This window comes from Malus domestica, chromosome 05 (assembly GCF_042453785.1).
Source record: "Malus domestica chromosome 05, GDT2T_hap1".
Taxonomy (NCBI): domain Eukaryota; kingdom Viridiplantae; phylum Streptophyta; class Magnoliopsida; order Rosales; family Rosaceae; genus Malus; species Malus domestica.
The window spans coordinates 36,203,895-36,230,938 of NC_091665.1; the positions used below are offsets into that span (position 1 = coordinate 36,203,895).

The 27,044-nt window shown below is 38.9% G+C and overlaps 1 protein-coding gene across 1 annotated transcript; it reads left to right on the plus strand.

Moving 5' to 3' along the window:
• Window positions 1–18,995: 18,995 nt before the first annotated feature.
• LOC139195967 (uncharacterized) lies at window positions 18,996–20,396 on the plus strand. The gene is made up of 2 exons (XM_070821647.1): window positions 18,996–19,563; window positions 19,646–20,396. The coding sequence occupies exons 1-2, from the start codon at window positions 19,273–19,275 to the stop codon at window positions 20,243–20,245; spliced, it is 891 nt and encodes a 296-aa protein (XP_070677748.1). The 5' UTR covers window positions 18,996–19,272; the 3' UTR covers window positions 20,246–20,396.
• Window positions 20,397–27,044: the final 6,648 nt, after the last annotated feature.

The window sequence follows — 27,044 nt, forward strand, 5'->3', positions numbered from 1 at the left end:
CTTATCATCTTATTTATTGTTCTTTATAGGCGAGATTATATGATTAATATTAACTAAGATTACATGTCACTCATCACCGTCAGGTTTATTTGATTTAGTTTTGTTGCGTAAACCCGTCAAGTTATCAACTTATAGATCAAGTTTAGCTTCTTGGACTGCTTTGTTCATTGGTATAAAATCCTTCTTGAACTGCTAGGTCCATTCTTGTAAAACCCAACGTCGCCTCACTTTATTTGTGTTGCTTTAGATTCTATTCTACTGGATTATCCTCTTTCGAGCGTTCCTTTTTCTTATACATTCTAATTTATGTATTTATGTATTGATTTTTTTCTTTTGGCTGACTTCCAATATTTCCTTTTTTTTGTCTTTGTTATGTGAATACTGATTTGCGCAGAGTATACAGACACGCTCTTTTGCTAAAACTGCATCTGTAATAAGACAAGTGGTGCTAGGCGCTCCGTTAATTGCGAGGGGTTCTGAAGAAGCTTGCTGCAAGGGCCTTTGCGTCCAATACTGATGAGCTTGTTGCTCTTTTGCATTGACCAAACGAGTCCTTTTAACTTATTCCTCAGGTAAAATTACATGTTAAGGTTAACAAATTATCATTTTGCTCTTTGTAGCCTTTATGTTCTAACCTTTAGGTACTTAGAGGGACTGCGGTAGAAACTTATTCTGATAAAACGATGTTTTTTGCAGGCAGACAAAGTGACGGTAGTGTTCCCTATGAGATTCAAGGACTCTATAGACATTGTTCTTGCAACTTCTTGCAGGTTTGATAAATATATGATCTGAAACTGGAAATATGAACTTTTTCTTCGGGAGGAGAATGTGATGAAGTCTAGATTAGTGTGATGGTTTTAAGATGCCCCCTAGCCCCATCCCCTTCTTTTTGTTTTGGTTTTTGGTTCTACTTGAAGGTGCTTATGTTCAGAGTTCAGATTTATTGGTTCTTCTCCGGTGTTGCGATTTTGGTGGCGAAAATTGGCTGGGGCTTTTTCATTGTTATAGGTTGATTTGTTTTTTGCTACGATCCCTTCGTCGAGTTCAATGTGGAGTTGGTTTTCTTCCGTTGACTACTAGTGTGGTCGCTGGCAAGGTGATGGCGACGGTGGAGGTCGACCTGTGCAGGTTGAGGATTACGGTTTTTTTATTTTCTGCATTTTGCTAGTTTGGCTTTGGCTATCCCCACATGTCGGGCAAATTTGATGTACTTGTACTGAGCTTTCTTCTTTCAATGAAATTGCTTGCTTTGTTTTTGACAAAAAAAAGTGTGATGGTTTTATTACCACTAGCAATCAGTACGTTTTACGTGTGCAATTATGTTTGTTTTTTATTTTACTGCAACTTATCATGAGTAAGAATGACAATTGAAGAAGAAAAAGAAAATACAAAACAAAGAAAAGAAAAAGAGATCGATCAGTGCTGCTTTCTCTTCTCCATCTTCCCACATTCTTTCGCACTGTACCAAACAACTGCGAACCACTGAATCGCTACTGGTGGCGCCATGGTTCCAATGTCGGAATTTAAAATCATTTTAACTGTAAAATTTAAAGAAATACAATATGGAAACCCCAAGGCACCTCCCTCAGCCCCAATCACTTCAATTGCCTAGGCCAATTTTTTTTAATTTAATTTTAATTTTTAAATAGGATTGTTATTATTACCTACCTATGAGGTTCATGAAAAAAAAAAACAGTAAAATTCATTTTCATGAAATTACTGAATTGCCCATATTTTTTTATTTATGTTCAATTTTAATTAGAATGTTAGAGTGATAATTTCATTATGATTTGGTTGACAACGAATGTTTCATTAATGTGTAGTTTAGATTTAGGAATTTGTGGAAGCAAGAGGTACAGCTAGAATTAATAATGCCCCTCCTTGTTTGTGGTCTTTTACCCACTGGCGGAGCCACACCAAAGGCCATGGTGGGCTGTTGTTCATGGAGGGTTAGTGTCAATATGTATGTATTTTAGTGTATAGCCAAATATAATTGAAAAAAAAAATGCAAGAAAAATTAAATTTTTAATGAAACTAGCCCAACGAGTATTTAGCACAACTAATGACACACCCCGACCTAAATCAGGGTGTGCGGGCCGTTACGTGAGGGTGACATAGCCAAGTGCATAGTGCAGAAGCAATAGAGATATAAGGAATTACGGATAATAAAAACCAAATCAACTAGAGTAATAGCTAAGATAGAGTGCTATTAAGTGTGAATTACACAACCAGAGCATAAATATCCTAAGTGCAGTCAAGCAGGACAAGTACTAATTATTCAACACCCAAAAGTGATCCTACATTAATTATATTCTGTTAGAACCCCCGTCGAAATCCTCGTGATCCACCAAGCACTTCTACCTAAAATGTGGAAGGGTGCAAAACATAAAGTGTGAGTGGGCAAAAACAAAGCTTTTCAAAATCATTTCATTTCTCATAAATTCTAACCCCTCGCCGTAAAACTTGTATAATTTCCTAGAAAATAATAGTAATAATTAGGGCTAGTTCGGTATGGGATCCCAAACCAAAAATAGGATCTCAAATCCCAAACTGATTTTTTTTGGGACATAGTTTTGAAAACCAAAACCGAACAGAAATGAAGGTATTCCCAAATTTCGGGATTTTGGTATGGTTCGGGATTCATCGACCTCCCACATTCCCTACCAGCCCACATAGCCACACCTCATCTTAGATTCGTCGACCTTCCCACCCCCATCTCTATCCCTTTCATTCCTGGACTTGTCTTTGCTGCCTTCGGTAGTTGGAGGGCTTTGCGAAGTGCATCGAACAGAATCAGGTATCGACGATCATCGATGTGTGAACTTTTCCATGTCTTGCCAAACGAAATCGCCATCAGAGGGCTACTCTACTTTGCAGGCTTGAGCGATAGATCTGATGTCTTGGAAGAACGATTGGGTTCCTCAAACGAATGTTGCAATGGGTATGGCGTTTTGGGAAGAGCAGGCTGCGGGTGTGGCTGCTTTTGAAGATTGAGAAAGCATTTGGAGGCCTTGAGCTTGCTTCTGCATTTGAGGGAGTCGGTGGAGGGAGAAAGAGAGTGTGTGGCTGTCTGTTGGATGAGAGTGCGAGTTATCAAGAAATAAAATAAAGAAGAAAGGTTAGTGAAGATGGTAGACAATAAGTCATGAGACAAAGAAAGAATAAAAAAAAGGAAAAGGCAGTGAAGAAAGTTTATCGGGCAAAGGAATGGTTGATTAAAGTTATCGGGCGGAGGAATGGTTGATTAAATAATATATATGTATATATCGGTTTGGATTCCCAGGGGTTATTGGGCAGAGGAATGGTTAATTAAATAATATATATGTGTGTGTATATATATATCTATATCTATTTATATATATCGGTTTGGATTCCCGAACAAAGAAAAATATAAGACCGATTCATGTACCGAACGGTTCGGGATCAGTTTGGGATTTGTACCAAAATTTTCGAGATTTTTGGTTTGGTATTTTTGGGATTTTTTTCCAGCCCTAGTAATAATAAGCCGTATCAGAAATCATACTCAAGATGAAAATCCATAAAAGTATACCATGCCAAAGTATCTCAATGCAATGCCATAAGTAATCCAGACAAATATATCAATGCCAGATACCGCATCAGCCAAATCCCTCTAACTTAATATGCACGGCTGAATATATATATATATATATATATATATATATATATAGAGCTCATAACCAATCTCAATCATATCAAATCAAATCTTGCACATGAGTCAGAACCACTTAAAGTGGTCTGGACGACAAGACTAGGTGTAAAGTAAATGTGCTATAGTGCTCCGATCACGTGAAGGCTGTGCGAATAATCGCAGGTCACCTACAAGTCGAAACCACCTAAAGTGGTATGTACGACAAGCCTGTGCCCCTAACTTGGATCCAAGGTGAGCATATGGTGCGGGAGGTGAACATCACGTGAATGACTGTGCCCTAACTCTGGGTGGGAGCACTAACACCGGGGTGCAGGTTTATGAGCTCTCAATACATCACATCATATCTCACATAACTGAAGTAACCTCATATCTTTAATTTATGAACTTACCTGACACTTACTCGTGCGTCCGCAGTACCAATCATAAATATATGCAACTACTAATGCATAATAAAATAGACATATACTTTGCATGGCATTTCAAAACGTATAATCATTCAAATTCATTTTCTGGGAAAAACTCAAGTATATAGGTATATACGGAAAACCAAAAGGCCACTCACTGATATGTAGAAGGGTCGTAGCCCCCGAGCCTCGATTGATGGCGCTCATCCTCAGGATAGGTTTTACCTATATGCGAAATAACTGAATAAATGTTATTTAAAGCACATATACAAAACTAGGAAATAACTTCTCATACAAAGCTCAAATGAGGTAGTTGAATATACCACCATGATCTACTCAACCTAAGGAAGATCCCCATATTTTTAGAAAAAATTTCCAACCTCCCACGCGCCGGCCAAGGCACGACCAGACGAGCCCCCACGTGCGGCCAAACTCTAACTAAAGCTTAACTGCTATTAGGAATATTCCGTTAAATCTTAACAGAATTTAACGACGTTACCTGATGCCTTTAAAATATTCCATCAGACTTGACGGAATATTTGTCTTTGTCTTCCTTGGATTGTCGGAGATCGTCGCCGGCGCTGGTTTCTGGAAAAACAATCAAACCTTCATATATTCTTCGATTCTCACCCAAAATTCACAAAACTTATACCAATTTGAAGCTTAGGATGATAGGAACAAAACCTTACCACTTTAAAGCCCTAAAATCCAAGGGATTTCACCGGAAAACCCTCGATAATTTGGCCAAACTTGAAACTCGCCAAACTCAACTTCCTGACGTCCAATTCACTTAGTTTTTCTTTTCCGAGTTTTGTGAAGATGTCTTAAAGCTCACTAGCAGCTTAAAATCTTCTAAAATTTTTGAAAACACGAGTGCATGAACAATGCTCAAATCGGAGATTATGGTTTCTCTGGTTTTTCTGGATTTTCACGTCCAACCATCATTACCATTGAACTCCTAAGCTTGCAAGGAGTCCAAAAACATTGATCACAACCTCGATTTGTGAAGTTTAAAAGGGTTTTGAGGGTTTTTCATACAGGTTGTACGGAATGGCAAGAAATCCGAGGGAGGGATGAGAGAGAGAAGTCAACGGAAGTGGTGTGTGTGAGTGTGAGTGTGTGGTCCAGTTTTGGGCTACTAACAACCACAAAACCATAATTTTTAAGTTCTAAAAACTTAGGAACTAATTAGATTAGTCTAACACCCAAACTCAAACCACAACACTACACGATATACTCAACATCCAAAGGTATTCTAGTCAATTCACACCATCGGAAAAAAAAATATATATATTTCAGAACGGGCTGTCACAACTAAAAATATAAAAGTTACCATGAAAATTGTTATGTTATTTTGTTCAAGATTCTTCTACTTTGATTTAGTGGACTTTGTATTATTTTCAATCAATTTTATTTTTTAAGATTGCCTTTATTTTCTACTTTCATTGTTTTGTTTTGTGTTGGTTGTTTGCTTGTTATTGAGATAGTCCATATAACAAGTTTTCTATTTCTTGTTTTGTTTGCATCTAAATATAGTGAAACTAAATGATTTATTGTAGTTTTTGCAGTTTGCAATTGCGAAGTTTATTGAATTTATCCCAAACAAATTTTAAAGTATATAAATATAAAAGTTAAACTTAAATTTTTGTATACAATACACATGTAGCAAACAATATCATTTAATTTTAGTGAAATATTTTTAGCTAGCTCATTTGTAAAAAAAATTCTAGCTCCGCGCTCTTTGCTTCTACCCCACCTTTAGAACTAATCGAAGCTCCCACTGAATCATTGTGTGCCAATGCAGGATGTCAGTTTTTTATAATGTTCGGGAAATGACGGGACCCTAAGAAAGAATTTGTCAAATGAGTTGCTTGTAGATAATAGAGAACCAATAATGCCGACTCTCAACTAATCAAAGTCTTTTTTTTTATTGGAGTTTTAACGAAAAGCCCGCGGTATTGTTCACTTTAACGAAAAATCACATTTTTATACTAAAAAGTCAAATATGGTACTATTCACTTTACCCTTTATTTTGTCCTTATCGTTAAACTCAAAGTTTTCAAGTCATTTTCATTAGTTTTCCTTTTTTTTCCCCGTAAACAAATGATATTATCTACACTAAGAGATGAGGGAGTGGGCTAAATCTTATAATAGGCTAGCAATAATATGATTGAAATTTGCTTTTAGCGAGAATTGAACTGAAGACCTCTAACTTACAAGTGTAGAAGAACACTACTAGACCGTAGTACTAAGTGGCAGTCAAAGTATTTCTTGACTTTGAATTGAACTGAAGACCTCTAACTTACAAGTGTAGAAGAACACCATTAGACCATAGTACTAAGTGGCAGTCAAAGTATTTCTTGACTTTGATATATCTATTTTTTTTGTCCTTTTATCATTGTTCTAAAAAGCCCAGCCTAAGACGGCTTAGGGCCTATTTAGGCGCTAAGCGACAGACCACTGTCACGATTAATCACTAGATATTTAAAAAATAAAAAAGACGTCTAGACATGCCTAAACGCCTATCAAAATTCCAATGAACATGGTGAAGATTGTAATTTAAAGGTTTGCAACATGCAAGACCGCTGTGCGATGGGGTTGTCAAGTTCCTTTCGTAGTCATTCCTCCTTAATGGGAAATAAAAGATATTTTCTATGAATTTTTTATGATTGATAAGTAGAAATTGGGATGGCCAATGGGTAAAACATACTGGGTTTGGGCTACTGGGCAAAACAAAAGGCAGCGGTGCCTCCCCCTGCCTTACTTAATACTTTGCCAAGTCAACAGACATATCAATCTCAAGGCAAAAAGAAAGATTTCCATCCTCACCAGTCTTATTTTAGTAAAATGAGTAAAGGACACTACCGCGATAACCAAAGGTATCGCCATGATAATCCCCGACCCCAGGCAATCAACACAATGGGTCAAGCACGTGTCAGGACAACCCTTTCCCCGAGGTACGAGTCATACACACCTTCGAACGCCACATGCGTGGCCATTTACCCCAGCATAGCATACCTGATACCGAAGCCAACGCCAAGGCACCCGAATTACAAGCCCACGAAGAACACAGGCATGTTTTGCTGCTACCACGAGCATAACGGCCATGACGGCAAGAAGTGTATCACCCTTCGTGATCATATTGAAGCTTTGGCACGTGAAGGAAAAATTGATCAATTCCTCCTTCACCCTCCAAGGGGTAACCGTAACCAACGCCAGGTGAATGTGATATATTCCATAAGTGGTGGCACACCTATATCTAAATCTTCCAACAGGGCCATGAAAAATGGTGAACGAGCTTTAAGGTCTGGCTACCAAGTGTTTCATGTGGAAGACATCAGGGGAAGTAAGTATCAAAAGCCTAACTGGGACCCAATATGTTTCTACCCTGAGGAAGAAAGAGGTATCATCTACCCTCACAACGACCCACTGATTGTGGAAGCTCACATAGCCAACTTTGAAGTACGACGAATCCTAGTAAACACGGGGGCTTCGGTCAATATCATGTTTGCTGAAGATTTTAAGGCACTTAATGTAGCTGAACACTTGCTCGATCGCTCGATTTCCCCTCTGATAAGCTTCTCCGGTGATATCGTGCAACCTTTAGGGAGCATACATTTACCTTTCACCATTGGTACATGCCCTTACACAACTGCCATTACCACTAACTTCTTGGTGGTTGATTGCCCAAAGACATACAATGTCATTTTCAGACGCACATGCATTAATGATCTCAAGGCCATGGTATCCACATATATGTTGTTGATGAAATTTCCAACCCCCTATGGCAATGGTTACATCAGAGGATTAGTGCACGATCATGTTACAACACTTCGGTCAAGCAACAGCACCTGCCTGTCCCCAAGGAAACCCTTTCTATACATGACCAAGTCATAAAGACCAGCCCAGACGAAGCTAACTTGGATTTTCACGGTGGCAATAGTCAACCCGACGATCCTCGAGATGACTCTTTCACCCAGTAAGCACAACCCATTGAAGAGTTGGAGAAGGTCTCTATCTCAAAAGATTATCCGGATCGCATGGTGAAGATTGGCACCACCTTGTCACCACCCATTCGGTTGTCATTGATCTCTTTTTTGCAAGAGAACATTGAGGTCTTCACCTGGTCATACGAGGATATGCCAGGCATTTCTCTCGATATCATATGTCATCGCTTAAGTATTGACCCCAAGACCAAGCCAATGAGACAGAAGCGAAGATCTTATGACGCTGAACGGTATAAGGCAATGAAGGCAGAAGTTGAAAAACTCAAAGGCATAGGCTTCGTCCGCGAAGTTAATTATCCAACGTGGGTAGCAAATGTTGTCTTTGTTAAGAAGAATCCGACCAAGGAAAGTCTCCTGCTCCAAAAGGTTTTGTGGAGAATGTGTGTCGATTACACCAACCTAAACAAAGGATGCCCGAAGGATAATTTTCCTTTTCCTCTCATAGATAGACTTATAGACTCTACGACAGGGTGTGAACTTTTGAGCTTCATAGATGCTTACTCAGGATACAACCAAATCCTCATGAACCCTCCGGACCAAGAACACACAACCTTCACTACTGACAAGGGACTATATTGCTATAAAGTCATGCCCTTCGGCCTAAAAAATGCAAAAGCAACTTATCAGAGAATGGGCAATGCAATGTTAGTCGAACTGATTGGGAAGAGCATGGAAGTTTACGTTGATGATATGCTAGTCAAGAGCAAACATGCTGACCAACACATCACCAACCTATCTGAAACTTTCACCATTCTGAAGAGGTATCGAATGAGGTTGAACCCCAACAAATGTGCCTTCGGCGTAGGTTCTGGCAAATTCTTAGGCTTTATGATAAGCCAACGAGGCATTGAGGCAAATCCCGAGAAGATCAAAGCAATCCTCAACATGAAGGAACCGGTAACTTCAAAAAACATCCAGAGCCTTACTGGCAAGGTGGCAGCCTTAACTAGGTTCATCTTTAAGGCCACAAATAGATGTGCTCATTTCTTCAAAGCACTTAAGGGAAGTAAGAAGTACATTACATGGACTGATGAATGTGTTGAGGCATTCAAGAACCTCAAAGACTACATGAGTAAAGCCCATTTGCTCTCCAAACCTAAGGTTGGTGACACTCTCATTATCTATCTGTTGGTATCTGCTTCAGCAGTAAGTTCTGTTCTTAGTCGAAATGATGGTAATGTCGAACGGCATGTCTACTATGCTAGCAAGGCCTTACAAGATGCGGAGACACGATACTCCAACATTGAGAAATTGGCTCTAGCATTGGTCATGTCTTCTCGAAAACTTCACCCTTACTTCCAAGCACACTCCATCATCATGCTTACCAATCATCCTCTTCGACAGATACTCCAAAATCCTGACACTTCTGGGCAAATGATCAAATGGGCGATAACATTGGGTGAGTTTGACATCTCCTACCAACCATAACCAGCTGAGAAGGGCCAAGCAGTGGCAAACTTCATTGCCAAATTCACATATCCTGTTGACATTGTTTCTAAGCCTAAAGAAGTGGTTTCATTACCCTCGGAAGCTTAGAAAATAAAACCAACAGCCCCAGCATGAAGTCTATATGTTGATGGCTAGTCAAACAAACAGGGTTGTGGAGCAGGACTAGTCCTTACGACCCCTGACAAAATGGCGATGGAGTATGCTCTTCGTTTCAAATTCAAGGCGTCGAACAATGAGGCCGAATATGAAGCCATCCTAGCAGGCTTACGTTTGGCCAAACACTTTGGGGTTAAACGAATTGATATCTTTAGTGACTCCTAATTGGTGGTTAACCAGGTCACTACCAACTTTGACGCTAAGGATAGCTCCATGGCAGCATATCTAGCACAAACACAATTGTTGCTCAAGCACTTCCACTACCAGATCACCCAAATTCCTCGAGTGGCAAACAGTTATGTAGATGTTTTGGCTCGCCTCGCCTCAGCGGTGGAAGACAAGATTGGGAGAAAAATTAAGGTCGAATTGTTGGTAGCACCAAGCACCATGGCTACGGAAGCGTGCAACTTACAACAGGGGGATGGTTAGATTACCCCGATTTATAGATTCCTTACTCATGGTATCCTTCCAAATGACAAAATCCAAGCTAAGCAGATTCGATACAAGGTTACCCGTTACTTAACCATTAATGATCAACTCTACAAGCGGGGTTTTAACCTACCATACCTAAGATGTCTTACGCCTGCAGAAGCGGAAACTGTCATTCGGGAAATACATGAAGGAGTCTGCGAAGATCATGCTGGATCTCGATCCCTAACACACAAGGCTTTTCGCCAAGGATATTACTAGCCAACACTTTACCAAGATGCCATCAGAATATCTCGCTCATGTGATAAGTGTCAATGCTACGCAACTATTCCTCACTCATCTCCCGAGCCGCTCACTCCTATAATCAGCCCTTGGCCCTTCACCCAATGGGGACTTGATTTGATTAGCCCAGTGCCTGCAGGGAAGGGCAAGGTTCGCTATGCAATCGTTGCAGTTTCACAAAGTGGGCCGAAGTAGAACCCTTGGTAACCATTACTGAGGCAAAAATAAAAGACTTCATATGGAAGAACATCCTTTGCAGATTCGGCATTCCCAATGCGATAATCACTGACAACGGGCGACGGTTCAACAATAATAAGTTTAGAATGTTCTGTTCTAAGTTCAACATCAACTTATGTTTTGCCTCCCCAGCTCATCCAGAGTTTAATGGACAAGTTGAAGCCATCAACAAAATAATCAAGCAAACTTTGAAAACCAGCTTGGACAAGGCTAAAGGTTGTTGGCCAGAATTTGTACCCTAAGTTCTTTGGTCATACTGCACTTCGTATCGAACATCAACAGGAGAAACCCATCTCATTTGCCTTTGGTACAGATACAGTTATCCCAGTTGAGCTTGAGCAAGCAACGTTCCGAGTCCAAAACTACGTGCAAAGCGAAAATGACAAACAACTTACCCTCAACTTAGATCTAGTCGAGGAACACATAAACCAGGCTCACTTGAGGAATGTCACCTACAAGCAGCGCATATCCAACTACTATGACTTAAGGGTCAAACCTCGTTCTTTCAAAGTGGGGGACTGGGTATTGAAGAAAAGATTACTCTAAGACAAAGTCCCGAGTAAAGGAACACTTAGTCCAAACTGGGATGGACCGTTTGAAGTTGTTGGCATCGGTCGCCCTGGTTCCTACAAGCTTAGAAGCTTCGACGGCAAGACCCTTGGCCATCCATGGAACGCTGATTATTTGAAGTACTATTACAAGTAAACTCACATTCTACATGTGTTAAACTTCAGCCGTTCGGCATCCTATGTAATGAAGACTATTTGGCATGAATTCAATAAAGAGGTGATTTAGACAACTCGGTCCTAATCCTCTTACATTCCTAGCAATGAAACACTCGGGTTCAAAGCTTCAACATGAATGCTTCCAACATGAAAAAAAGTCTAAGTATATGTTAACAAGACTATACAAATAAACGAACAGCTTCACAGTATATTCGTTCAATTATACATTCCAACACATTCATACATAAGCCAACTATGCTTTGAAAGGGTTTAACATACTTTGTGTCATTCAACACTTGCTACAATATGCCTAGATATCTTGCCTTTATTCTCACCAACTAGATGATGAAATGTGAAGAAGGAACTCATGGTCATGCCACCAACCAGGTGATGAAATGTACAACTCGTACTCTCCTTCATGCCACAAACCAGGTGATGAAATGTACAACCCTTACTCTAATATCATTTGGCAACTTGCCACTCATGCCACTAACCAGGTGATGAAATCTACAACTCGTACTCTCCTTCATGCCACAAACCAGGTGATGAAATGTACAACCCGTACTCTAATATCATTTGGCAACTTGCCACTCATGCCACCAACTAGGTGAAGAAGGAACTCATCTTAATTCCACCAACCAGGTGATGAAATGTACAACCTGTACTCTCATTCATGCCACCAACCAGGTGATGAAATGTACAACCCGTACTTTCCTTCATGCCACCAACCAGGTGATGAATTGTACAACCCGTACTCTAATATTATTTGGTAACTCGCCATTCATGCCACCAACCAGGTGATGAAATGTACAACCCGTACTTTCCTTCATGCCACCAACCAGGTGATGAATTGTACAACCCGTACTCTAATATTATTTGGTAACTTGCCATTCATGCCACCAACCAGGGGAAGAAGGAACTCATCCTCGTGCCACCAACCAGGTGATGAAATGTGATGAAAGGTGATGAAGGAACTCACATTCGTACCACTAACCAAGTGATGAAAGTAACTCACCATTCATTCCACCTACCAGAAGACGAATGGTACAACTTGTACATGTGAGCTTCTAGCATTCACAAATAATCAAAAACCCTCAAGCTTGACAACTTAACTAGGGGAGAACTTATGCCCAACAAGAGTTATAGTCACCAACAAAGTCTTATTGCAAGCCAACAATAACTTCAGTGCATGACATACGAAGATTAAGCTATTCAGCCCTCTTGATCAAGACAGTGTGAAGCAAAACCAATTTATAGTGCCAACAAAAGCTTCATTAAAGGAGTTCAACCACAATTCTCAAAAGCTTCACACACTCTCGATCAAGACAGTGTGAAGCAAAACCAATTTATGGTGCCAACAAGAGCTTCATCAATGGACGGCAACCATAATTCTCAAAAACTTCACACACTCTTGATCAAGACAGTGTGAAGCAAAACCAATTTATGGTGCCAACAAGAGCTTCATCAAAGGAGTTCAACCACAATTCTCAAAAGCTTCACACACTTTTGATCAAGACAGTGTGAAGCAAAACCAATTTATGGTGCCAACAAGAGCTTCATCAATGGTGGACAACCATAATTCTTAAAATCTTCACACACTCTTGATCAGGACAGTGTGAAGCAATACCAATTTATGGTGCCAACAAGAGCTTCATCAAAGGAGTTCAACCACAATTCTCAAAAGCTTCACACACTCTTGATCAAGACAGTGTGAAGCAAAACCAATTTATGGTGCCAACAAGAGCTTCATCAATTTAGGGCAACCACAATTATCAAAAGCTTCACACACTCTTGATCAAGATAGTGTGAAGCCAATTTATGGTGCCAACAAGAGCTTCATCAAAGGAGTTCAACCACAATTCTCAAAAGCTTCACACACTCTTGATCAAGACAGTGTGAAGCAAAACCAATTTATGGTGCCAACAAAAGCTTCATCAATGGAGGGCAATTGCAATTCTCAAACCTTCGAAGCAAATTCAAGACTGTTTGAAGCAAATTCAATTTATATGGTTCATCCAAACCTTCGACTACTACAAAGTGTGGCTTGCATCACAATCTCTTGCTCAACAGTGTGGAAGCAAAATTTGTATATATTGTCTCTCCCACATTTTCAAATTTCTAGTTTCCCATAAAATAAAAAAAGGGAAATTCAACAAAGCTTCATCAATGGAGGGCAACTACAAATTCTCAAAAGCTTCACATTATCTTGATCAAGATAGTGTGAAGCAAAATCAATTCAAGCTTCACACTATATTGATCAAGATAGTGTAAAGCAAAATCAATTCATGGTACCCAACAAAAGCTTCAACTCTAAAGCTTCACCTACAAAACTTCAACTCCAAAGGTTCACCTACAAAAGCTTTAACACAAAAGCTTCACCAATAAAAGCTTCATCAATGGAGGACAACTACAAATTCTCAAAAGCTTCACACTATCTTGATCAAGATAGTGTGAAGCAAAATCAATTCATGGTACCCAAAAAAAGCTTCAACTCCAAAGCTTCACCTACAAAGCTTCAACTCCAAAGCTTTACCTACAAAATCTTCAACACAAAAGCTTCACCCATAAAAGCTTCAACACAAAAGCTTCACCCACAAAAGCTTGACCCACAAAAGCTTCACCTACAAAAGCTTGACCCACAAAAGCTTGACCCACAAAAGCTTGACCTACAAAGCTTCAACACAAAAGCTTCACCTACAAAAGCTTCATACTATCTTGATCAAGATAGTGTGAAGCAAAATCAATTCATGGTACCCAACAAAGCTTCAACCTCAAAGCTTCACCTACAAAGGTTCAACACCAAAGCTTCACCTACAAAGCTTAAAATATATATATATTTTTTTTTTTTCGGAAATTCAAAAATTCAAAAATTTGAAAAGAAAAAAAAATTCAAAAATTCGAAAAAAAAATAATTCAAAAAAAAAATTGCCTAGGCCTCATCTTCTTTGGGCCTAACAACTTTCATAATAAATATATATGAAGGAGGAGTTTTGGGCTACCACTTAGAAAAGAAATGCCTTATTCGTCAACTCCCTCGACCGGAGACTTGGGGGACTCCTACCATATGCTAATGCACCTTGATACTCAGAAGTCTCACGACCACTCAGTGACTTGGATTTTTCAAGTCTCCAATCGAGAAGTTTTCCTCACTCGGGAAATTAAGGGAGCACTACCTCAACATACATGCTTCACTCTCAAAGCTTCAACAAAAGAAAAAATTCAAAGAACTTAGTGAAGAAGGTCTTGGTGTATTTAATACAATACATTGAAATGAAGCAAAGTTTGTTTATTGATATCTCTGATAAGTTACAAATATGTACATATACATGAATCAAAATAAACAGACAAGAGGGAACCTTCACAAAGGTTGCTCATAAGAAGTCTCAACAGTCGGCAGAGCCCCAGAAAGAGTAGGCACTGGAGGGTGATCATTCGGAGCCTCAGTACTGGGCAGAACCCTAGAAGGAAGAGGCACCAAAGATTGATCATTTGGAGCTTCATTACGTGGTACAGCCCCAGAAGACGAAGGCAATAAATGCCTTTGAAAAAACCCACAAACCTCCGATAATCAAGCAAAATCTGACCATCAGATTCCTGCAGCTGGTTAAGCTTCCTCTTCATGTTTGTAGCATAGTCATGTGCGAGCCCGTGCAACTGTTTATTCTTATACTTGAGCCCTCTGATCTTCTGTTTGAGACTTATCACTTCGGCCGCCAATGATTCAACTTGGCGGGTTCGAGCAAATAGGCATTGGGCCATATTAGACACAGAACCTGCACACTGAACACTGAGAGCCAGAGAATCCTTAACAGCCAACTTATCAGACCATTTGGAAAGTAGTCTATTATATTTAGGAGTGAGAAAGTTCCTGGCCACCACCGTATCGGTCATATCATTCTTCATCACAGAATCCCCAACGGTAAGAGAACCAGTAGGAGATAAGAAGGATGAGCGCCATATGTTATCTTGAGAAGGCATGGCTGCCTCTTCACTAAAGTTCAAGTCAAAACGACGATCGGATGGGCCAGACATTCTTAGAAATGATGAAGGAGAAATGAGGTGCAATAAATCTCTTAAGTAAAAAAATAAGGGGAAAATTCCTACAAGCAATAACTCTCTGAATGTACTTCTTGCACACAATTGGTGCCTTTATAAAAGAAAGGGTAATAGGGTCGTTGGTTTAAAAATCAAAGAGGCACCACTCTTCGAATTTCGAAGAGGCACCACTCTCCACACGCAACATCAGCTCCTCGGGTACCACATATAACTTTGCCAAAAATCTCTGACAAAGTTTAGACACATAAATTTTGAAGGTCCAACAACCCTACTATTACCCACAAGAGTAAAGGAACAACACCACTACTTGATAACTGAAAAGTCCCTATGTGTGTCAACCTCCGTGCTTCGTGGCAAGGTAGACTGGTAAAAATGGCCAACCTTTACTCACATTGAAGAAAACACTCCCAACAAGATTGGTTGCTCAAAAATCAAAGAGGCACCGCTCTCCGAATCTCGAGAGCCAGACTCCCAACTGGATTACTTGCTCAAAAATTAAAAAGGCATCGTTCTCCAAATCTCGAGAGCTAGACTCACAACAAGATTACTTGCTCAAAAATCGAAGAGACATCGCCTTCCGAATCTCGAAAGCCAGACTCCCAACATGATTACTTTCTCAAAAATTGAAGAGGCATCGCTCTCCGAATCTCGAGAGCCAGACTCCCAACAGGATTACTTGCACAAAAATTGAAGAAGCACCGCCCTCCGAATCTCGAAAGCCAAACTCCCAACAGGATTACTTTCTCAAAAATCGAAGAGGCACCGCTCTCCGAATCTCAAGCAGAATTACTTTCTTAAAAATCAAAGAGGCACCGTTCTCCGAATCTCGAGAGCCAGATCCCCGATAGGATTGCTTGTTCAAAAACCGAAGAGGCATCGCTCTCCGAACTTCGAGAGCAAGATTTCCTTGGATAAAGCTTGTCTGCAATCTTCACACGCAACATCAGCTTTCCAGATACCACATACCACTTTTTCAAAGTGCTCTGACAAAGTTAAAACAGTGAAGCTTGCAGCTCCCACTACATTGCTACGACCAAGAAGGGTAAAGGAATAGCATTGCTACTTGTTGTTAGGGAGACTCCTATATATGTCGACCTTCATCCTCTACGGACAGGCAGACCTGCAAAAATGCTCAATTCTTCCTCATATATGAAAGGGCACTCCCAATGAAGCCTCTATAAATACTCAACTTTCTTCCCCCCCCCCAATAATACCTATGCAAACCAGTCGAACCAGAACAAGAGTATTTCATATCATCAGGGTAAAAAAAAAGAGTATCCCATATCATGTTTTTTCCTTGTCTTTTCCTTTGCCCTTGCTCTTACCTACAAGATAATGAGAAAGAGAGCAATAAGTCAGCACTTGAAATCAAGCTTTCAGTCAGGAACTGACTGCCTGGAACCCCTTGCCTGATTACTTACCTGGCATTGCTCTCGAGTACTCATCTTCAAATCTTATGCTTCCAGAGAAGATACCACATCTGCCTGAGGAAAAGATAGGGCAAGTGAGAAGGATACAAGGAAGCATGTGGAGACAAGCGTAACAAAACACATGCCGATACATCCACTACTTTGTCAACAGCAAAAGTATCACATATCATCAGGGTCGAACGTACTCTAGATTTGATGGACTTGTTTTGACCTTCAAATTCTTTAGTCGACCTTATACTCTGGAGGAAACCAGAAAACCCTCTAGCCCAGTTCAAGGATAAGCCTGTGGAAAGTTACTTCTTCAAAAGCAAAAGTATCTCATATCATATATTCTCCATTTGCCTCTCCTTATCCTTGTTGCTGTTTACGACACAAAGAGAATGAGAACAATCAATCGGAAGCCAAAGTCGAACTTCCGATCCAGGTTGCTTGCTTAGAAGTCTGATTGCTTACCTTGTCTGTTACCTTCTTCGGCAAATCTCCTAGCTCAGCGACTTAGGGGACTCCTACTATAGGGTTTGTATTGCACTTGACCAAGGCCGAAACTACAAGTAAGTTTCAACTGAAATTGATACATTACCTTGTGCATCTTCATCAGTTAAAGATACCACCCTTGGATGGAGGAAAGGTACTTCCAGAGAAGATGCCACATCCACATATGAGACAGATAAGGCAAGTGAAAATGATACCACACTTCGGTACTTAGAAGTTTCGTGATTACTCAATGGCTTGGATCTTGCAAGTCCCTAACCGAGGAGCTTCCCTCACTCGGGAACTTAGGGGAGCACTGTTTGTACCATACTTGACCAATCCTGAAACTACTGAGCACCGGTCAACGTTATACCGTCAAGGACCCAGAAGAGTTTCCCTCCAACCAAAAGGCCAATCACAGCGCGACACGTGTCGACATCAGAAGCCAATCATAGTGCGACATGTGTCAACATCAGAAGCCAATCACAGCACGACACGTGTCAATGTCATAATGAAACTACAAACTTTCTTCTATAAATAGAGATCATTCTCTCACAATATTTCCTAATGTCATTTGTACTAAATCATTCACTAGTACTCACTAAAGGAGAGCTTGAACCTATGTACTTGTGTAAACCCTTCACAATTAATGAGAATTCCTCTACTTCGTGGACGTAGCCAATCTGGGTGAACCACGTACATCTTGTGTTTGCTTTCCTATCTCTATCCATTTCCATACTTATCCACACTAGTGACCGAAGCAATCTAGCGAAGGTCACAAACTTGACACTTTCTGTTGTACCAAAGTCCTCACTGATTTTGTGCATTAACATTGGTGTAAAACCCTTCTTGGACTGATAAGTCCATTGGTGTAAAACCCAGCGTTGCCTCACTTTATTTGTGTTGCTTTAGATTATATTCTACTAGATTATCCTCTTTCGAGCGTTCCTTTTTCTTGTACATTCTAATATATGTATTTATCTATTGATTTTTTTTCTTTTGGCTAACTTCCAATATTCCCTTCTTTTTTTCTTGTCTTTGTTATGTGAATGCTGATTTGCGCAGTGTATACAGACACGCTCTTTTGCTAAAGACTGCATCTGCAAGACAAGTGGTGCTAGGCGCTCCATTGCGAGGGGTTCTGAAGAAGCTTGCTGCAACGGCTGTTGCGTCCAATACTGATGAGCTTGTTGCTCTTTTGCATTGACCAAACGAGTCCTTTTTCCTTATTCCTCGGGTAAAATTACATGTTAAGGTTAACAAATTATCATTTTGCTCTTTGTAGTTTTTAGTTCTAACCTTTAGCTACTTAGACTATCTCCAACCCTGACCTAAAAGTTAAAATTTACCATCCCCCCCCCCCCAAATTCACTCCAACCCATGACTTAAAATAAACCTAAAACCTAAAACCTAAAACCCAAATGGATGTCAAATTCCGGCCCAATTTTAGGCCACAAAGCAAAATGGGCTCCACCAACTGAGAGTGAAACCAGGGCTGTGTTGCCCACTTCCCAACCTCCACCCGCCAACGCGCCACACGCGTTTGGCAGATTGTTGAAAGCAGACAGCCCCATGTGGGGGTGTTCCCTGCTGTCAGAAAGCAAAAGCAGCCCAACGGCTACTTTTGGTGATCCAACGGTTGTGTTTAAATGGGCTGTTGGTTAATCCAACGGTCCAGGTTCAAATTATTATTTTTTTGTTTTATATTTATATATTTATTGAATCCAACGGTTTAAATCGAATATAATCAAATCTAACGGTAAAAAAAAGATCTAACAGTCCAAATTTAAATCCAACGGCTAAAATAATTTAAAAAAATTATTTAACTTAAAATTCAACCAAAAACTCTATAAATACCTATGTATTTGTTCAAACATCCACACAAAACTCACTTTTCTCCTACAATTCTTCCAATTTTTCTTTCTACCATTTCTTCTCATTTCCAAAATTTTCAAGATGGCAAAAGAGCATGTTAGAGGTTGTAATTGGACCTTTGACGAAGATATTGCTTTATGTTTGGCATGGATTTCTGTTAGTGAAGATGGTGTCGTCGGCACCAATCAAAATAGAAAGGATTTGTGGGGTAAAATCGTTGATAAGTTCCATGAAAACTCCAACGCCGATCGAAGGGAAGCTGGTGGTGTTTATGATCGGTGGAAGATTATCAACAAAGCGTACACTTTGTGGAAGGGAAGCTTGGAGAGAGCCATGGTTGACATGCCTAGTGGAAGGGGCGTCTCAGAAATTGTGAGTTTCTTTGTTGATATTTTTGTTGTCATGTACATAATAGTATTTTGCAACTAATTGTTTTTATGTATTTGTTGCATAGGGTGACAAAGCAATGGCAATTTACAAGACAAGAACTACATCAAAAAATCAAGCTTTTAAGTTGCATCATGCTTGGAACATCCTCAAGGATTGTCGGAGGTGGGGAATCGATGCGAATCAACAATGTGGAAGATTATTTCATAATGAAGCCCCACCTCCAAATGATGTCAATGAAGGTGTGAATTTTGCCGACAATGAAGGTGTCAACCAAATAAGCCCAACTTCTTCTTTGCCAAGGCCCTCGGGTAGAGATAAGCAGAAGGAAGTAAAGAGAAAAGGGAAGTCCCAAGATCCGATACGTGAACAATTTGCTAGCAAAATGGCAAGAATGAACGAAAACCAGTGTCGTCGGCAAGAAGAATCGGCCCAAATGTTTTTGGCCATGAAGCAAGAAGGGGATAGGGAGCAAGAAAGGTACGAAACTAATTTGATAATGGCGGACCTCGACAAATACACTCCAGAGAGGAAGAGATACTTACGTGGTAAGCAAAAAGAAATTTTACGAAGGAATGCCACAAGGAGTATATTTCAAGATGATGATTCATCGCACGACTATCACCTAAGTCCACCACCAAGTCAAGATGGTGGATATCATTATTAAGTTTATGTAGTCTATGAGTTTTCGATTGTATTAAGTTTATGTAGTTTATTAATTGTCTTTTTTTTAAGTTTATGTGGTTTATCATGATTTTCATGTATTGATTTAGTGATTTTTTAAAATTTATCGGAATTTAAATATTTTTAGGTTAAAATGTTCATATAATTAATTTAGGATAGTCTACATAATTGTTTTTTTTTTAAAAAGTTAATTTAAAAAAATAGCCTTAATTCATTTTTTGATAATCTGGGGCTAAAATTTTAGGCCAAAAGGGTTAGAGTAAAAAAACTATTTCTGGGCTAAAACCTAAATTTTGTGGGCTAAATATTTTTAGGTTTTAGGTCAGGATTGGAGATGGTCTTAGAGGGACTGCGGTAGAAACTTCGTCTGATAAAACGATGTTTTTGCAGGCAGACAAAGTGACGGTAGTGTTCCCTATGAGATTCAAGGACTCTATAGACATTGTTCTTCCAACTTCTTGCAGGTTTGATAAGTATATGATCTTAAACTGGAAATATGAACTTTTTCTTCGGGAGGAGAATGTGATGAAGTCTAGATTAGTGTGATGGTTTTAAGATGCCCCTTAGCCCCATCCCCTTCTTTTTGTTTTGGTTTTTGGTTCTACTTCAAGGTGCTTCTGTTCGGGGTTCATATTTATTGGCTCTTCTCCGGTGTTGCAATTTTGGTGGCAAAAATTGGTTGGGACTTTTTCATTGTTGCAGGTTGATTTGTTTTGCACTATGATCCCTTCATCGAGTTCAACGCGGAGTTGGTTTTCTTCTGTTGACTACCAATGTCTGGCGAGGTAGTGGCGGCGGTGGAGGTTGGGCCGTGCGGGTTGAGGATTAGGGTTTTTTAATTTTCTGCATTTTTGCTAGTTTGCCTTTGGCTATCCCCACTTCTTGGCTAATTTGATGTACTTGTACTGAGCATTCTTCTTTCAATGAAATTGCTTGCTTTGTTTTCGACAAAAAAAAAGTGTGATGGTTTCATTACCACTAGCAATCAGTAACACGCTTTACGTGTGCAATTAAGTTTATTTTTTATTTTACTGCAACTTATCATGAGTAAGAATGATATCATTAGTAAGAATGACAATTGAAAAAGAAAAAGAAAATAGAAAAAAAGAAAAAGAAAATGGAAAAAAAAAGAAAAGAAAAAGAGACTGATGATGTGCTTTTAAAAATACTGAAAACGTTTTGGGTGAAAATGTTTTAAAACTAATCCTTAGTAAACATAGAAGTAAATCCTGAAAAAGCACGTAAAGTGCTTCATAGAAGAAGCACATAATTGGTGTTTCTTGCAACAAAAAAAAAATACACTTTAAGTGCTTTTGGAACCCAAAAACATTTTATCTAAAAGCGTTTTAAGTCATTTTAAAAGTACATCCAAATGAGCTACTCACCAAATCCCCAGCCCCAATCACTTCAATTGCATATGCTAATTTTTTTTAATTTTTAAATAGGACTGCTATTATTACCTACCTGTGAGGTTCATGAAAAAAAAATAGTAAAATTCGTTTTCATGTAAATACTTAATTGCCCATATTTTTTATTTCTATTCAATTTTAATTAGAAGGTTAGAGTGGTAATTTCATTATGATTTGGTTAACAATGAATGTTTCATTAATGTGTAGTTTAGATTTAGGAATTTGTGGAAGCAAAAGGTATGGCTAGAATTAATAATGCCCCTCCTTGTTTGTAGTAGAAGAATTTGGATCCCCTCATCCCCTCATGACCTTTAAAAACGGAGCCTGCTGAGCAGGCGATCGTGGCCGTTGAAATTTGTTCCAACGGTTACAAACAGGGGGGTCCTTTAAAAGTTATAATAATTGTAGTCATTAGATCAAATTTCAACGGCCACGATCGCCTGCTCAGCAGACTCAGTTTTTTAAGGTCAGGAGGGGATCCGGATATGTCTTCTACCCACTGGCGGAGCCACACCAAAAGCCACGGTGGGCTATTGTTCATGGAGGGTTTGTGTCGACATGTATGTATTTTAGTGTATAGCCAAATATAATTGACAAAAAAAATGCAAGAAAAATTAATTTTTAATTAAACTCCCAACGAGTATTTAGCACAACTAAAAATATAAAAGTTACCATGAAAATTGTTATGTTATTTTGTTCAAGATTATTCTACTTTGATTTAGTGGACTTTGTATTATTTTCAATCAATTTTTTTTTAAGATTGCCTTTATTTTCTACTTTCATTGTTTTGTTTTGGGCTGGTTGTTTGCTTGTAATTGATATAGTCCATGTAACAAGTTTTCTATCTTCTTCTTGTGTTTGCATCTAAATATATGTGAAATTGAATGATTTATTGTAATTTCTGCAGTTTGCAATTGCGATTTTTATTGTGTTCATGCCAAGCAAATTTTAAAGTATATAAATATAAAAGTTAAACCTAAATTTTTGCATACAATACACATGTAGCAAAAAAATATCATTTGATTTTAGTGTAATATTTTTATCTAGCTCATTTATAAAAAAAAAATTCTAGCTCCGCACGCTTGCTTCTACACCACTTTAGAACTAATCGAAGCTCCCATTGAAGCACTGTGTGCCGAGGGAAATTTTGAAAAATAACCATAATTTAGATCCCATATCGAATTATAACCACATTTTCAAGTTTATGATAATTATAACAAAAAATTGAGATGAAAGTACTAATATACCCTAAAAATAAGGTTTCTAGAAGATCCAAAAAGACAACACGTGTTTCAAACTCAAAACCAAGTTCATACTAGTCTCCAAGTTCCAGTCTCATCAAACCCAACAAAAACCCAGAAATATTAAAAATTTAAAATGTGAAATCCCGTCCTCAGAATTTTACTATTGATTACGTATCTCGTTATTTAAATTCGTATTTCACGTTTACATTATCTTTATCAGTTAATTTTAATTCCGTTAATTTCAGGAATTAGATCTAAGGCTGGGCAAACGGGTCCTGGACCTGCGGGTCGGGGAGGGTAATGAGAGTACGGGCCGGTTCTTAATTTTGTAAAAACAGATTGTGGCAGGGCTGGCTGGGTAAATGAAGTTTTTGATTCGGGCCGGTTCCAAAAGTATAGGAATCGCGGGTACTCGAACCGGCCCTTTTGTGTTACAATGGACAGACGAGATTTAAGATATCATCCCTAGCCAATCTCAACCAGCGGTTTCAACCTTAGCTAATTCCACCTCCCGAGTTCCACAAGCACTTTCAGACTTTCAGTCTCTCGGATTCTCGGATTCTCAGACTCTTCCTCGACTCCCTCTCGCTATCCCTTCCCTCGACTCGTAGTGCTAACCGCCGTCAGGAACAACACAACAGCACCATCAACTCTGCCGTCGCGACCACCATCACTCACCTCATCACCACCGTCGAGCTCCAACTCTGAGACTCTCACAGCATTGTAGCAACCAACACAACGAGACCACCTCCGCCGTCGCGACCACCATCATCACCACCGTCGAGGACACTGCTACTACCAGTACCAACCATCATCCCTCTAAAATTTAGGTAATTTTGAATTAGGTTTTATTATTAATGTGAATTTCTGGTGAAGGGATTTTTAGGGGTTTTAAGTTAGAATTTGTAGATTGATGATTGAGATGTAAAAATGTTTCAGGATCTGGAATATGAACTGGGAGAAGTAGAATTTGTAGATTGATGATTGAGCTGTAAAAAATATTCCTCTTTTGATTTTTTTTCAGATGAAGTGTTTTCTTCAAGAAATTATTTAAGATGGCACATAAAAGCTTAACTGCTAAGAACCCTCTTGCGATTTTTAGATGGGGTGTTTTCTTTAAGAAATTATTTCAAATGGGGTGTTTTTTTTCAGATGGATGAAATGGGGTGTTTTCTTTACGATTTTGAGAGCAAAGTGATTGGTTTGATGTGATGAAATGTGATTATAATAATTAGCCATCGATCTATTATTACGAAAAGTGATTTGACTCGTGTATTGGAAGTGTTTGTGACATGTGATTTGAAATGCATATTGAATTACTTGTGAAATGTGAGTGACTTTAATATATGTGATATAGGTGATTACCCTATTTTCATAACTATTATCCTGTGTGGAGATGAGATGGTTTTATAATTATGTTTCCTATAAAATTGTTAATTTTTATATTTAGCCATCGATGTAGTTTTATGAAGTGGGATTTGAGGTGCATATTGGAATGGTTTGTTTTGTTTGATTGACTTGATGTGATGAAATGTGAGGGCTAGTAGTGGACCATTAACCCTTTGTCATAGGGTTTGTTGTTTTAAAACATGTTTCACCTCTCGTTTCATTATTTCATTTCTCGTTTCGTTGAGAGAGTAACTTGATCCATGTTTGTTTCATTGAGTGGTTGTTATGCATTGTACTCCGTGATTCCGTTGAGTGATGGTTCAGAATCATATCCACATGGATTATGTTGAGTGATGGTCCAGAATCCCTTATACTCTGTGATTTCGTTGAGCGATGGTCCGGAATCGTATCCACATGCATTCCGTTGAGTGATGGTCCGAAATCCCTTCTACTCCGCGATTCCGTTGAGTGATGGTCCGGAATTGTATCCACATGGATTTCTTTGAGTGATGGTCCGGAATCCCTTCTAATCCTCGATTTTGTTGAGTGATGGTCCGGAATCGTATCTTGGTTTGGATTTTGGTGTGTGGTCCGAAATCGTATCATGTGACGTCTTGGTTCCTTGGATTTGATTTCAGCTTTAGAGATGTAGGCTTCAGTCAAACTGTGTTGCTCTAGCTTTGCATTTCGGTCTATGATATGTGTTATTGATTGATATGATTGTGGAATGATGTTGGTTGTGATTGTTGTAATTATGATTAGACTTGTTAACCGATGTGGCTAGAGAATAGCATTGTGCTTCGTTGACTGTTCTTTGAGATGTTGCATACTATGAATTGCGGTATTATGTGAAACATAGTGATTTATATGATGCATATGTGTGAGAATGGCTTACCTGTGTGCATGACAAGGTGATAATAATTGTTTGGCGTAAGGTTGATATGCAGTGTGGTATTCTATGGTTTCTGCTAGAAGTATTTTACGAAAAAGCTTAGAGTTTGACGAATGGTGAACTACGAATGGCTTGATCCCTATTTAGGGTACGTAGGCAATCTAACAAGGAGGTTAGATGCTGCCATAAAGTATATGAAAATTACTATGCGATTCGGATCTTGAGTGGTGCATGTCCATATTCTGGAGGCGGGATATGTTAGATGTATAGATACTTGGTGACGTCACATGTCGATCCTGAACGTACGTTGCAATCGGGGTGTGACATAAAAAGTATTACAAAAAATATGCAAATGATGATTTCCATGGTGGATTGTAAGGTCCAACCATTGCAAAAAACGCAACAATCCGTGGCAGCCGTGGAGCAAATCATGAGCTCTGATTTTAGGAACAAGAGGCTTCAACAAGAAGCCCTGACCAACTTTTCCTACTCCGTATCGCCATCATACGAGCGCCTGAAGGGCCATAGCAGCCAGTGAGATACTATAAACAAATGAAAACCTGAAAGTTGGAAATTTTACAAATTTACAAACCTTCGCTTTTAATTGGCCTCGAGCACGAATGAGTCTTCGGAAGGATCATAACCCAACTACCATTTTAATCCCAAAACACCATTAATTAAACAAAATGCAGTCAGATTTTAGGAAAAATTCAAGAGAGAGGGTACCTGCGGTCAGTGGCGGATTCAGGATTTGAACATTGGGTGGTCCTAATTGTAAAAGTTTCAAAAAAACTTAAATGAAAATAACATTGAAAATTTTTACAATAAATTACTATTTGATGTTAGAGATAAACATTCCAATATCAGATTGTTTGATCTAATCAAAATAAAAAATCATATGAACTAACAAAGACATAATATATATATTAAAAATTATTATTTGCACTCTAAAAATATCACTTTGTATTTCAAACTTTCTAAAATGAGAAAGAAATCTACACTTATGAGGAGTGCAAAATGTGATTTTTAAAGTATAGATAAAAATTCTCTATAAATTAACCAACAATGATCAAATTGTTATAAAAAATCATAAACTACATCACAATAATCATATGAATATTTTCATCTAATACACATAAGACCAAAATCATAAAATTTATTTGAAATTCAATATTGTAATGAGGTGATGATGGAAAGATAGAGGTGGAATAATTGTGGTGGGGTTCCGGGGTAAGGTTTGTATTGGATGGGTGGATTTGGGGTTTTGTTCTAATTAAAAGAGGGAATTGCATGAGAAGTAGTTGGGCCTCGGGTTTGTAGACGAAAAAGAGTGTTAATTTTTTGAATGGCCTGGCTCAAAACGGCACCGTCTGGCCAGGTCATTAAAAACAATATTAAACCTCCTTCTTCTTAGATAAATTATGATGGGTGTTGTGCTGCAAATTCATGGAGTTCCAAAACCAGCACGGGACCAGGCAATCGGGTGGTCCTCAACGATCTTCACAAATGCTTTTCCGATCTTTCGGAGGGTCCTGGGACCACCCAGGTCCTGTAATGGATCCGCCCCTCCCTACGGTGGTTTGGGGATGAAATGGCATCATTGTTGGTTGAAGAGGATATTATAAGCAAGAAGGTGCTAATGTTACTACTGCAACTTGTCCTTGTGTTTGATAAATAAAAAGAATAGAGTTTTAACAAAACACTTATGGTACTATTTACTTTTAATGTTAAAGACATTTTTACTCTAAAAAGTTACTCTCGGTACTATTCACTTACAACACATTTTTGTCATTTTGATTAAAACTTAAAGTTTTCAAGCCATTTTCATTAGTTTTCCTTAAAAAGAAA

What these genes read in the sequence shown, in the direction of transcription:
- LOC139195967 (XM_070821647.1), top strand. Translation starts at nt 19,273, where the DNA reads ATGGCAAAAGAGCATGTTAGAGGTTGTAATTGGACCTTTGACGAAGAT. An exon ending in GAAGGGGCGTCTCAGAAATT is followed by an intron (nt 19,564 to 19,645) that starts GTGAGTTTCTTT and finishes TTTGTTGCATAG; the next exon opens with GGTGACAAAGCAATGGCAAT.